The sequence below is a fragment of the Tenrec ecaudatus genome, chromosome 4, assembly GCF_050624435.1.
Source record: "Tenrec ecaudatus isolate mTenEca1 chromosome 4, mTenEca1.hap1, whole genome shotgun sequence".
NCBI classification, from domain to species: Eukaryota; Metazoa; Chordata; class Mammalia; order Afrosoricida; family Tenrecidae; genus Tenrec; species Tenrec ecaudatus.
In genome coordinates, this window is record NC_134533.1 from 67,296,947 (window position 1) to 67,310,385 (window position 13,439).

Below are 13,439 nucleotides of genomic sequence, written 5' to 3' on the forward strand. Positions count from 1 at the left end.
TTCAAAACAGTTATTGATGAGAGTAAATATTAAAATGTAATAACTTCCCAATTTAAATGGCATATAAACTTTCTCAAACCTTGGCCTATTATACATTCTTTAAAAGGTCTTCTGGGACCAAAACCATAAAAATTGCACATTTTGTCATTTGTAAGTTCCAAAGCCATTTATTTAGGAATATTTGTGATTCTGTAAAGAATCGGGTTCTGTTATTTAATTCTTCTCTAGTCTTTTTTTTGTTTTTGTTTTAAACATTTTATTAGGGGCTCATACAACTCTTATCACAATCCATACATATACACACATCAATTGTATAAAGCACAGCTGTACATTCTTTGCCCTAATCATTTTCTTTCTTTTTTTATATTTTATTAGGGGCTCATACAACTCTTATCACAATCCATACATATACATACATCAATTGTATAAAGCATATCCGCACATTCCCTGCCCCAATCATTCTCAAAGCATTTGTTCTCCACTTAAGCCCTTTGCATCAGGTCCTCTTTTTTTCCCCCTCCCTCCCCTCTCCCCCCTCCCTCATGTGCCCTTGGTAATTTACAGATTGTTATTTTGTCATATCTTGCCCTATCCGGAGTCTCCCTTCGCCCCCTTCTCTGCCGTCCATCTCCCAAGGTGGAGGTCACCTGTGGATCCTTGTAATCGTTCCCCCTTTCCAAACCACTCACCCACCACTCTCCCAGCATCGCCCCTAACACCCTTGGTCCTGAAGGTAACGTCCACCCTGGATTCTCTGTGCCTCCAGCTCCCATATGCACCAGTGTACAACCTCTGCCCTATCCAGTCCTGCAAGGTAAAATTTGGATCATGGTAGTTGGGGGGAGGAAGCATCCAGGATCTGGGGGAAAAGCTGTGTTCATCATCAGTACTACCTCGCACCCTGACTGACCCATCTCCTCTCCTAAACCCCTCTGTGAGGGTATCTCCAGTGGCCGACACTTGGGCCTTGGGTCTCCACTCTGCACTTCCCCCTTCATTCAATATGGTATACACACACACACACACACATACATACACATATATATCCACATATATACACACACACATATACATATACATATATATAAATCTTTTTTTTTTGCATGATGCCTTATACCTGGTCTCTTTGGCACCTCGTGATCGCACTAGCTGGTGTGCTTCTTCCATGTGGGCTTTTTTGCTTCTGAGCTAGATAGTGTCTGGGGTATTAAAGGTTTGAAGGTGAACAAGCGTCCTTCTCTAGACTTTTTAATAAAATTGTTTTCAATACATGCAAGTGATCAGTCAACTTATTACTCATTGAACGTGATCAGGCATGTTCACAATACAAAAAAAATCTGCTAAATGTTGATAAATTTCAAGGGGGAAATGAAGTGAGAAAGGAATGTATTAACTGAGGAAGATTACACTAAATGTGGTGACATACATTTAGGACAGTCAGTCCACGAACCATCCACTGCCGTGGAAGTGATTTTGACTCATAGCAGCTCTGATTCAGACAGAGAAGTGTTCCATACCGCTTCCAAGAGTGTTAATCATATGGAAATAGACAGTCCCAGCTTTCTCCCATGGAATATCAATTCCAAAACTTTGCTGAAACTTCCCAATGCTTACCGACAACCCAACCAAACCAGTAGGCATCAATCGTGCACTCTTATTCTCATTTACTCTCAATTACAGAAAACTGACTCTAATGGGGTAAACTTTTTTCTTGCTGTAAATAAGTCATAAGTAGCATATATAACCTTAGAGATGAGCACTGAAATGTGAGACTTACCGTCATGGTGGGGTGGCATGTGGAATGTAATATCTACCTGAGTGCCAGGTAAGAGGCATAGAGAGAGTGTTGTTACAGAAGCTAGTGACCCCACATCCTGGGAGTGCACTTGTTAATTGTAAAATTAAGTCCACAATGGTGGTCACGAGCTCCCTTTGTTCTCACCAGATGCCTGAGCTATATTTGCAGATCTTCATATGCTTTCCAGTCATCAAATTATTTTCCTCCTGAAAGTCCAGTCTCAGTTCCTCATGTTTTGTTCTGTCTTTCTTCCTCCTACTTGTGAATTCTGTAACAGCACACTGGTAAAGCCATGGAATGGAAGAGATTTGGCAGCTCTTAGGATCCTTTGTCAATATCACAGTGTGACGTATTTGCCTATAGTTTGTCACACTGCTTTCTATCTCTACAATCCGGACACTGCCCTCTTTACAGATGTCTAACAGAGCACACGGCAGTGTAGTCATCATCCAGTACACTTACAGCAAGGTTTCTGGCATTCAGGGACCCAGGTTTCATTTCCTGAGCTCAAATAGGAGAAGCAAACTGCCAGCCCTGTTTTAATGTTTCCTAATGGGGGTGTGGAAAGGAGGAGGGGTTAAGGACATGGATTGATGTTCCCATCCACTGGACTAAACCCTGAGAGACTCATAAGGTTTAATGGCAGCCCTCATGGGTTTATCCACACAACTGAATGCCCTGAATAATTGCTACACTTCTAGAAATATCCACGCCTTGTCCACTTTTTCTTCTCCATTTCTTTTCTACTGAAAATTACATCTTACACCCAAGTTTTATTGCATAAGCCAAGGTATTTCTTGTGACCACGTTTGAAAACATGTAAAGCCCATTTAAATCAAGTGTCCCTGTATAACTTCAGGTCTACTTAAATATGTTTATATAACTTAATTAGTTTCTTATTACTACAATTGATATTTGAGTTTCCTCCAGCATCACTCTTCCCATTTTAATTTTCTTTTGATTATTTTTATAAAGTTAACAATGTTATTGGGGTGGATCAGTACAATGAATATTTCAAAGTCTCTAGCACACTGAGCTATGGGTAAGTTGCTGCATCTCTTAAAACGCTTCCCTCCAACTTACTGTTCACTGTCTCCCTACCTTCTATTCAGACTTCTCCTTTCCTTTCAAAATGTACCTGTGATATATATTTTGAATGTGATGAAATCATGCCCAATACTTTAAACAATAATATTCTTCATTTTATTGTGTTTTACATGAAGCTCATACCGCACAGCAGATTTGATTTCAACTATTCTATGTAAATTGGTTGGTGCCATTTCATACAATTTTTACAGACTGCATCAGTAGACACCATGATGAACTGAGAAAAGACCAAAGTTTTCAGAATTTTATTTAATTCTGGAGTCAGTATTCATTAAAGCTGACCAGAAATTAAATGACGTATTGCATTGGACAAATGTGTTACCAAAGACCTCTGTCAAGCACTGAAGAACAAAGATGTCACTTTAAGGAATAAGGTATGCCTGCCCCAGGTCATACATAGTATTTCCAATCTCATATGCATGTGAAAATCAAACAGTGAATATGACGACCAAAGAAGAATTGATATATTTGATTGAAGACGTTAGTGAAGAATTTTGCAAGTACCAGGGTCTTCCAGGAGAACAAACAAATCTGTTTTGAAAGAAGTGCAGCTAGAATGTTACTAGGAAGCAAGTATGGTGAGACTTTATCTTTGTACATAAGAAAGTACTAGTCCCAGGAAAAAGACACCATGCTTGGTAAAGTTGAAGGTCAGTGAAAGAGGAAGACCCATCATGAGATGATTGACGTAGTGCTGCAACCAAGATCTCACAGAAAACAGCAATTGTGATGAGGTTACAGGACCAGGTGGTGTTTCTTCTGTTGTACATGGAATTACAATGAGGCGTAGCTGAGTCAACATCACCTAATAACAACAATAAAACTAAGTATAATCTACAAATAAAAATCTGATTATTTCCATCCTATTTGTTTCTGTTTCCACTAATCTAGTTCTGTTCTCTTCCTTGACTTCTTATCCTTGATTTGGGGAAATGTTCCCCATGTCTTTAAGTGTTCAAAGAGCTACTCCAGTCATTAATAATATTGATTCATTTATAAATTAGTGTACTATTTGGCTGGAAGATGACTAGAAAAAAATAGCTTTAGTTCAAAGTTCATCGTGTGTCTTTGGTCAGTAACCACTGGCATATCAAATCCTGTAGAGATGTAGGATGCTGTGGGGGAAGGCTTTTGCCAATTGAAGAACAAGTGAAGAGTGTCTTCTGTTATATTATTCAACATTATATTGGAGGTCCCGTTAATTTCAACAAAGCAATAAAATAGCGATCACATTGGAAACTAATAGGTATACTGTTTTTATTAAAATATTATGTGATCATCAACATAGAACATCCTAAAGAATACAAGAAAATATAGAAAGTTGCGTATAAAATATATTAAATCAAGCTCAATATGCAAAAAGTAACATGTGTTTCAATATACTAGTCATTAACAACAAGACATTCAAGTTAAAAACCTCCAAGCAATAATATTTTCAAAATTAAAACACAGAAAATAATTGTGTATTGTCAAAAATATCAGAACCAAATTAAACTGAAAGTTAAGAAAGGAAAATAATAATGGTGTATCACTAGCAGTCATTCTATAAACACCATATGCAGAGGGAGCCTCTATTTCCTGAAACAAGTGGCTCAAAGTCAACTTACAATTGTTATAAATAAAATTTTTATTATCTCAAATTAATAATTGTATTACTTTGTCTAGTATTATTACTAAAGTCAATTATTTCTGAATCCAATAAACAATATGAAAATGCTTATGTGTGAATAAAAAAAGGAAGCATCTCAGTGGATTGGAGACGTCACCAAAATTTTAAAATATTATTCTATAATTTTAGCCTAACCAATGGCTACTGAGTGTGAATCAAAAAGATATTCTTGGTGACCTAAAATTTAATCGTTACCGAGATAGAAAGATCCTGAGAATATCTCCTTCCAACAAAGATACCATGAGAACTGTCAAAATTTAATGAAAGATTAAGCTATTACATGATGATTATTTGATACAGTAGTCTTTTCTAACTGGAAAAGACCAATTTACAATGTTGCATACCAGCTTCTGTCAGGATCAGCTGGAATAGCAGTGCTTTCAGAGGATATGTCAGGATTTCCTCAATCTCTCAAAAACTCATTAGGAAGGTTTCATTTCATGGGTAAGAAAACAACTTAAAATCAAAGTAAGAACTATAGGAAAGTTGTATGTTTCAACACCCTGTTATCACAACAGCTGGTGTGATTCTTCCATGGTGGCTTTATTGTTTCTCAGCTAGATGACCACCTGTTCATCTTCAAACCTTTAGGATCTCTATAACTTTTGATAGCCGGGCACCATCAACTTTCTTCACCACGTTTGCTTTGTTGTAAAGCAATCATGTTGGGAAACTGAGCATCTCAGACTGCTGAATTATTAGAACACAGTGTGCTTGCATTGAGGGAGTACTTGTAGGGGCCCACTGTCCATCTGTTTCTCAATAATAAACCTATAAATATATGTACATAGGTCTATTCCCCCTTGTCATATATAAATATGTTTATATACGTATATGCTTGTATTTAGATCTCTGTATATGCCCTTTGCCTCCTAGTTATTTCCTCTGTTTCTTTTTACTTTTTCTTGTCCCACTATCATGTTCAGCTTTCATTTGAGTTCCAGGAATTCCTCTTGGCTACATTGTCCTTGATCCAGCCCTGCCAGACCTCCTACACCCTCTTCGCTGTCCCTATCCCACCACTATCATGATACCAATTCTACCTTACAATAATTTATAAATTATCAAGGGTTCATGGGGGATGGGAGAGTTGGGTGAAAATGAGGAGTTGATACCAAGGGCTCAAGTAGAAAGCAAATGTTTTGAGAATGATTATTGCAACATATGTGCAAATGTGCTTGACACAATGGATGGATGGATGGATTGTGATGAGTTGTATGAGCCCCCAATAAAATTATTTTTTTAAAAAGAAAACACGACAAAAACCCAGCTAAACCAGAGGATGTACATTGGGACAGATAGGAACTGAAAACACAGGGAATCCAGGAGAGATGAACCCCTCAGGATCAGTGGTGAAAATGGCGATGCCAGAAGGGAGGAGAGAAGGTCGGGGAGAAGGGGTGAACTGATTACAAGGATCTACATATAATCTCCTCCCTGGAGGATGGACAGTGGAGAAGTGGGTGTAGGGGGACATTGGATGACGTAAAATATGACAAAATAATAATAATTTATAATTATCAAGGGGTCATGGGTGTGGGGGGAGGATAGTGGGGAGGAAGGGAAAAAGAGGAATGGATACCAGGGCCTTGAGAATGACAAAGGAAACAAATGTACAGGAGTACTTGACACAATGGATGTATGTGTGGATTGTGACAAAAGTTGTATGAGTCCACAATAAAATTATCTAATAAAAAATTCAAAATAAGATGTTCATTACTAAATTTTCTTTAATAACTATAAGATAATATAGACAGGAGAAGTATACTAAAACCTATATAGAACAGTATAAAGATTTCATAGAATAATGCCATAATAAATTGAGAAAAATTTTAGATTACATTTTGAAATTTTAAATATTTCATGGCACACTATTCTCTTTAAATTAGTTATATATTCAACAAAATCAAGATAAAATTAAATTTTTTATAAGTGTCACATATGCCTATAAAATGTATATGAAAATACAAAATGATGAAAATAAGGAAGAAATGAGTAGCGGGGTCACAGGGGGCGTTAACCCACCCCGGGGAGGGTATTGTTTATATCTCCACATGGAAAGAGGGACCAGACTACAACCCAGCGCTCCAAGGTATGAATGCAACATTCCGGCATGGAGTAGGGAACCAGTGGAGAGGTCTGGGGGCTAGCCCCAGTCTCAAATACTAAGTAGATGCCTGCCCCTCCCCACAGAAGAATTTATTTCAAAGAACTGTATTGTATCTGCAGCTCCGGGAGAGTGACATATCTGATCAGAGCATATGGGAGCAGATGAAGTGGGAGGAGGAGACAGTGGCGCACATCCTGGCCCACCAGGCCTTGACAACGATGACCTCAATTAGAGCGGCCTGTCCAAAGAGAGTACCATATGGCCAGCCCTACTAGGAGACATGACGCCCCTCACTGACCCATGGCGCTGCGGGGGACAGCATCGAAGACACTGTGTGGGAATTGCGCCCAATCTGAACCCGCCACACCAGGGCAATGCACTGGGGAAGTGCAGTGGAAAAGCAAGGGAATGGAGCGGCAAGGTCCCCAGGGAATGCTGAAGGTGGACTTTGGGGCCAGGGCATGGTTCCCCAACAGACTGGACTGGAAAACCCTCCTAAAGGCCAACAAACAATCCTTGAACTAACTACAAGTGCTTCTTTCTTGTGTTTTGTAATGTTTTTGTTTGTTTTTTTGTCAGTGGTTTGTTATTGTTTTGTTGTATATTGTTGCTTGGTTTTGCTCTGTCTTTTTTGTGTGCATGTTATTATCTCCACAGGTATGTCTAAATAAGATAGGCTGGATGGACAATCTGTATGAGAAAACAACAGGACCAACAGTTCAAGTGGGACATGGAATAGGGGAGGTAAGGGGAAAAGAAGTGGTGTTACCAAACGTAGGAACAAGGGAACAACAAGTGATCTAAATTGGTGGTGAGATGGGTGTGGGAGGCCTGCTAAGGCATGATCAAGGGTAATGTAACCAAGAGGAATTTCTAAAACCTTGGTGGGGACTGAGCATGATAGTGGGACAGGAGGAAAGTCAAGGGAAATCGAGGAAAGAGCTGGGAGGCATTTATATAGGTCTAGATAAAGACATGTACATAAGCAAATATATTTATATATGAGGATGGGGAAATAGATCTATATGTCTGTCTATATTTATAGGTTTAGTATTAAGGTAGCGGAAGAACATTTGGCCTCCACTCAAGTACTCCCTCAATGCAAGACTATTTTCTTTTATTAAATTGGCATTCTATGATGCTCACCTTCCCGAAACAACCGCTGAAGACAAAGCGGGTGAATAAGCAAATGTGGTGAAGAAAGCTGATGGTTCCAGGCTATCAAAAGATATAGTGTCTGGGGTCATAAAAGCTTCAGGGTAAACAAGTGGACAGTTAGCTCAGAAGCAGCTAGTCCACATGGAAAAAGCACACCAGCCTGTGTGATCACGAGGTGTCGAAGGGATCACGTATAAGGCATCATCAGAAAAAAAAATCTTACCATAGTGAATGAGGTGGGGAGAGCCTAGTGGAGACTCAAGCCCATTTGGCAGCCACTGGCGATCCCCTTGCAGATGGGTCTAGGGGATGAGATGAGCCAGACAAAGTGCAATGATGAAAAATACAACTTTTCTCTAGTTCCTAATTCTTCCTCCGCACCCAACCCCACTATCATGATCCGAATTCTACCTTGAAATTCTGACTAGACCAGAAGATGTACACTGGTACAGATAGGAACCAGAAACACAGGGAATCCAGGACAGATGAACCCTCCAGGGCCAAGGGTGTGAATGGTGACACTGGAAGGGAAGAGCGAGTGTGGGTTGGAAAGAGAGAAGTGATTACAAGGATCTACATGTGACCTCCTCCCTGGGGAATGGACAACAGAAAATTGGGTGAAGGGAGACGTTGTACAGGGCAAGATATAACAAAATAATAATTTATAAATTATGAGGAAGGGAGGAGCGGGGAGGGAGGGGAAAAAATGAGGACCTGATGCCAGGGGCTTAAGTAGAGAGCAAATGTTTTGAGAATTATGAGGGCAATGAATTGCAAATGTGCTTTACACAATTGATGTATGGATTGTGATAAGTGTTGTATGAGCCCCTAATAAAATGATTAAAATTAAAAAAGAAAATACAAAATTTCATAGAAAACCAACACAATTTTGAAAACTAAGAAAAAATAGGATACCTTATATTATTTTGTTCTAAGAGTATTTTAAGTTACAATTATGAAGAAACTAATATTCTTATAATCATTACAAATTACATATAACTAAATAGCCAAGAAATAAATGGCCACATACAACATAAAAATTATTCTAAAAAATTTTCAAGGCAATTTAATTGAAAAAGAAGAGCTATTTTTATAAGTTGGAAGAGTGGCTAGTATTCATATTTTAAAAATAATAATCTTGGAATCATACCCCAAAATTAATTTTAAATGGATTAAAACATTATTATGAGAACTCATGCTTTTAATTGCTAAATGTTAGAACTATTATGACCTTTCATTATGTGAAGATTTCTTAGAAATATACAAAATACATAAATTGAATCTCATCAAAATTAAACACATCTATTTATCCCAGTATTTTATTCAAGAAATATAATTAAAGTCATAGGCTTGGAGAAAATGTGGGTGCAATTAATATGTAAATTGCTTATATCCAGATATATAAAACTCAAAATTCTTTTAGAAAAATGTCATTGCTGCTTAATTTCATTTTTCCATAAACTTTCAAAAGCCTCCTAGTACAAATATATTAGCAACTCTGGATAAAATACAATATTTTGTGAAAGTATGCCAAGGGTTTGAAGAGTTATTTCACTTAAATAAAAAAGGACACACAGTGAGATGTAGCACAGGGTGAAAGACTAAACATTATTAGTAGTTAGAGAATGATTGCACATTAAAAGCACATGTCTAGTCTTGAATCAACCTCATGATCCGATTAGGACACTGGTGTTTTTCAGATCACTTAGGGTCAGTGTGTGTGAGAATTCACTTGATGACACACAACGATCTTTTTTTTGGCCAGGGAGCTGTTTATTTTACGGAGGAGAGGGGAGAGTTCCAAATTCTTTCCAAGACTTTAGTTCTGCACCCTTCAGTGGGTGCTCAGACCAACTTTTTTTTCATATCATTGAACTATTACATTTCCTAACACCCCCAAGTCCAAACTCATTTTAATCAAGTTGGTTCTGACTAAATCTCTAAGGGAGCAGATCGCTTCAGCTTCTCATGGAGTGGCTGGTGAGTCTGAGCCACCATCTTTGTGGTTCAGCCAACTGCATAAGGGCTCCTTGGTTTCTTGTCAAGGTCAGAACATTTTTCTGACCAAATTATATAAATTCTATTCATGGTACATATTCTACCAAGGCAGACATCAACTCCATTTCTAGAACTTTCTTTTGATTTTTATTGTACATACTGGTTAACATATACAAAGCAGACAGAGCAGTGTAATGAATGTCCCTGTGTCCACCGTCTAGCTTCAACAACTATTGACATGCCAGTTTTCTACAGTCTATTGTTTTACACAGAACCCGATCCCACGAATTGCTGTTATCATTTAGAACACTTATCTAGTATTCACATACATTGAGATGAAGAGATTACAGATGAACCAACTCGACAAATCAATATAGTCATGTAATTTATTCACCTAACATAACACAGAGCATTTTCACCTTTCCATAAATTTGCTCCTTTTCCTTCCCATTCTCCTGCCTGTGTATCCCGAAAAATAACCACTGTTCTGACTATTTCTATCTCAGATTAGTTCATATTTACTCTATAATTTCATATAAATGAAACAATATGATATCTATTCATTTGTGTCTGGAGTCTTTTCACTTACTAAATCACAGATCTTTGGGGGAAAAACCACCACAGAGATTATTTTGCATTTCACGGAAGGAATATGAGAGCTAAATATAAAAAGACTTGAGACAAATGACATATGTTCTTCTGGATTCCCCTCACAGTAATGGCATGCTCCATCATAATGGGTGAGAGGAGGAGGAGCTGGTGCTCTGTTGTTTTTCCATCTGTTGAAGCTTTTCCAAACTCACTTCCATGGAGCCAGTGCTGACTCTTAGTGACTCCCTCTGGTTTCTGAGACGGTAGGTAACTGTTAGCTGTAGAAGGCCCAGTCTTCCTCCTGCAGCGCTGGTGGTAGTTTCAAACTGCCAACCACCTGGACCGCAGCTCAATACCCAGCCAGTACACCACCAAGAATCCTTACTAAAAATGGCTTTGTGGTATAGGTTACCTATCCTCCCCCCACACACACACCTTTTCCATGAAATGCAAATCCGGATATTCAGTCTGATCCAAGTTACTGTTTTCTTAGGATAGCTGTCTCAGCTAAACCCTATTCCTCCTTCTGGATAGTGCGCGAACGATGCTACTGCGGATTTCTTTGGTTTTGATGCTATAGACGACGGGATTGATTACAGGTGGGAAAAAAAGATAGGCATTAGCCATAACAGTCTTCAGGAGTGGGGGTGAGTGTCGTCCAAAGCGGTGTAGCAGGGAGAGGCTGACCAGGAGCACGTAGTACACTAGAACCGCACAAATGTGTGACACACATGTACTGAGTGCCCTCCACCTCCCTGTGCCACAAGCTTTTCTCAGTACTGTGTGAAGAATTAGCACATATGAAACCATAATGAGGAGTGAGTCTGGCCCAGAGGTGAAGGTAATAACAAACAGACCCAGGATGCTATTAAGGCGAGTGTCTCCACAAGGCAATTTAATCAAATCTGAGTGGAGGCAATACGAGTGCGTGAGGACGCTGTGGCCACAGAAAGGCAGACACTTCAAGAGAATGGGCAGCGGGAGCATGAGCATCACACTTCTCAGGGCAATAGCGGCACCCATTCCCATGATGCGGGGGATTGTCAAGATGGCTGTGTAGCGTAGAGGGCTGTAAATGGCCACAAAGCGATCGACAGACATGGCCAGAAGCACACCTGACTCCATGAGGGTGAACGAGTGCATGGAAAACATCTGGAGCAGACAACCATCAAAACTAACCTTAGTAATGCCCAAAAGGAAGATGCCTAACACTGTGGGCAAGGTGGAGATGGAGACACCTAACTCAACAAAAGCCAGCATGGCAAGAAAGAAGTACATGGGTTGGTGCAAAGCAGAGTCAGTTCGGATGATGTGAAGAATCATGCCATTTCCCAGGAAGATGATACTGTACATTAGGCAGAAGGGGACAGCGATCCAGATATGCTCTGCCTCCAGGCCTGGAATGCCAACAAGAGTGAACGTTGCAGGTGTAAACTCCATAGAACTGTTAAAAGGTCTCATGGCACTTCATCAGAAGACACTGGGAAGCATATAGGAAAGGAGGGACAAAAATATCAGTTTCTATTATCAATTTCTGAGTTCCTGGCAGTTATATTTAAGACATTTTCTTTAGTAAAGGGAAAGAAAACATTTCTGGGGTAAGGGTCGATGTAAAACAAGTTCATGAAGATGAAGCTAGATAAATGAGACGCGTAGAAGAGTATTGCTGGTGAGGCTACATGCCAAATTCAGACGGAATTGATAGAGATTTAAAACGTAACCCTTTTTGATAGTGAAAGGCACTGATAAAAGCACAGATGTCATGGTTTTATGAGGATGACGGGATTTGGTTACCTGTATAGTTTTTATAAGAAGAAAATCAGTAGCAAAGCAATGGAACTACAGCAGTTAGAAATAAACATCAATTCTTACCATGGATTTGTGATCTTGGAGGGGCCCCTTAAATTATCTGAGATATTAGGGTTTTGTATAACTACATTAACTGTGAAATAAGAAAATATAAGTATATGTAAATGGATTATCATTATATTTTTAGCATAGTAAGTGTTCAATACATGATGAGACTAAAATGAAGGCAATAGTTTAAACCATGAAAGTAATTTGTGAGATGCTTAAGGCTCCTTTTATCAGTTAGTCCTTCTCTACTTGCTAGGACGGAAGATAAAAACAGTGTCTATCACTTTTGTAAGGGGATCAAAGTATGTTCCTATTACCTGAAGGGCTGAGAATAACACCAAATCCATTAGGATTTCACAAAGCCATAGTGATGATGAAGGTGGGAAATGGGGCTAGAGAGCTTTTTCGGAGAATAAATTCATTGACATTATCATTTCACTCATCCACAGCAGAGATTTGGGTGCTAAAGTGAGAAGACAGTGATAGGGCTTTGGAATAGAGATGATGGCTAAGGGAGAAATCTTCTTCCCATTTTTAGGCGATATCTTTCGGTAAGGTATAACCAAAGTTATGTTATTAAATGTTTAACAATTGATTCTCCAAATAGAAATACCCTGCTATGTCAAACTTGTCAGTTTCTGCGGTTTAAATATGCCCACCATGACTAACTTCAGGCGACCAAAGTGAGGGAAACAGTACTGAAAAGAGATGCGCACAGTCAACTTACCAAGGTAGCGCAAGCCCACATCAGTCAGTATACATTGGGCATGCAGCTGAGCCCAGAGTCCTCCCAAAGGATGCTGAGAAGAAGCACCTCAGTCACCTTTATTGCTGTCTCCTCCCAAATGGCTTATAGGTATAGATGCTCCCTCTGCTTAGATGAGCTCAGCTGAGTGGAGTGGGGCAAGATCCCTCAAGGGGAAATTACAATGTTTATTCTCAAAACATTTAGCTCGATACTAGCCAAGACAGGGACAAAGATTCTCACTGTGATTGACATACCCAGGTATGTGTGTATATATGTAGATGCATCCACATATATGTATATATACATCCATATGTGCATGTGCAAATGTAAAACAGTAAACAAATGATTTCACAAAATAATTCACTCTCATTTAATTTTAGAAAATTTAGTGTATATGTGACAT

General features: G+C 39.0%; 1 protein-coding gene across 1 annotated transcript; it reads right to left on the reverse strand.

The window, feature by feature from the left end:
- Positions 1-10,938: 10,938 nt before the first annotated feature.
- Positions 10,939-11,892, reverse strand: LOC142446853 (olfactory receptor 51G2-like). The gene has a single exon (XM_075548588.1). It carries the CDS (start codon positions 11,890-11,892, stop codon positions 10,939-10,941), a length of 954 nt encoding a protein of 317 aa, XP_075404703.1.
- Positions 11,893-13,439: the final 1,547 nt, after the last annotated feature.

Excerpts from the sequence above, each read along its gene's own strand:
- LOC142446853 (XM_075548588.1), bottom strand. The coding sequence starts at position 11,892 with ATGAGACCTTTTAACAGTTCTATGGAGTTTACACCTGCAACGTTCACT.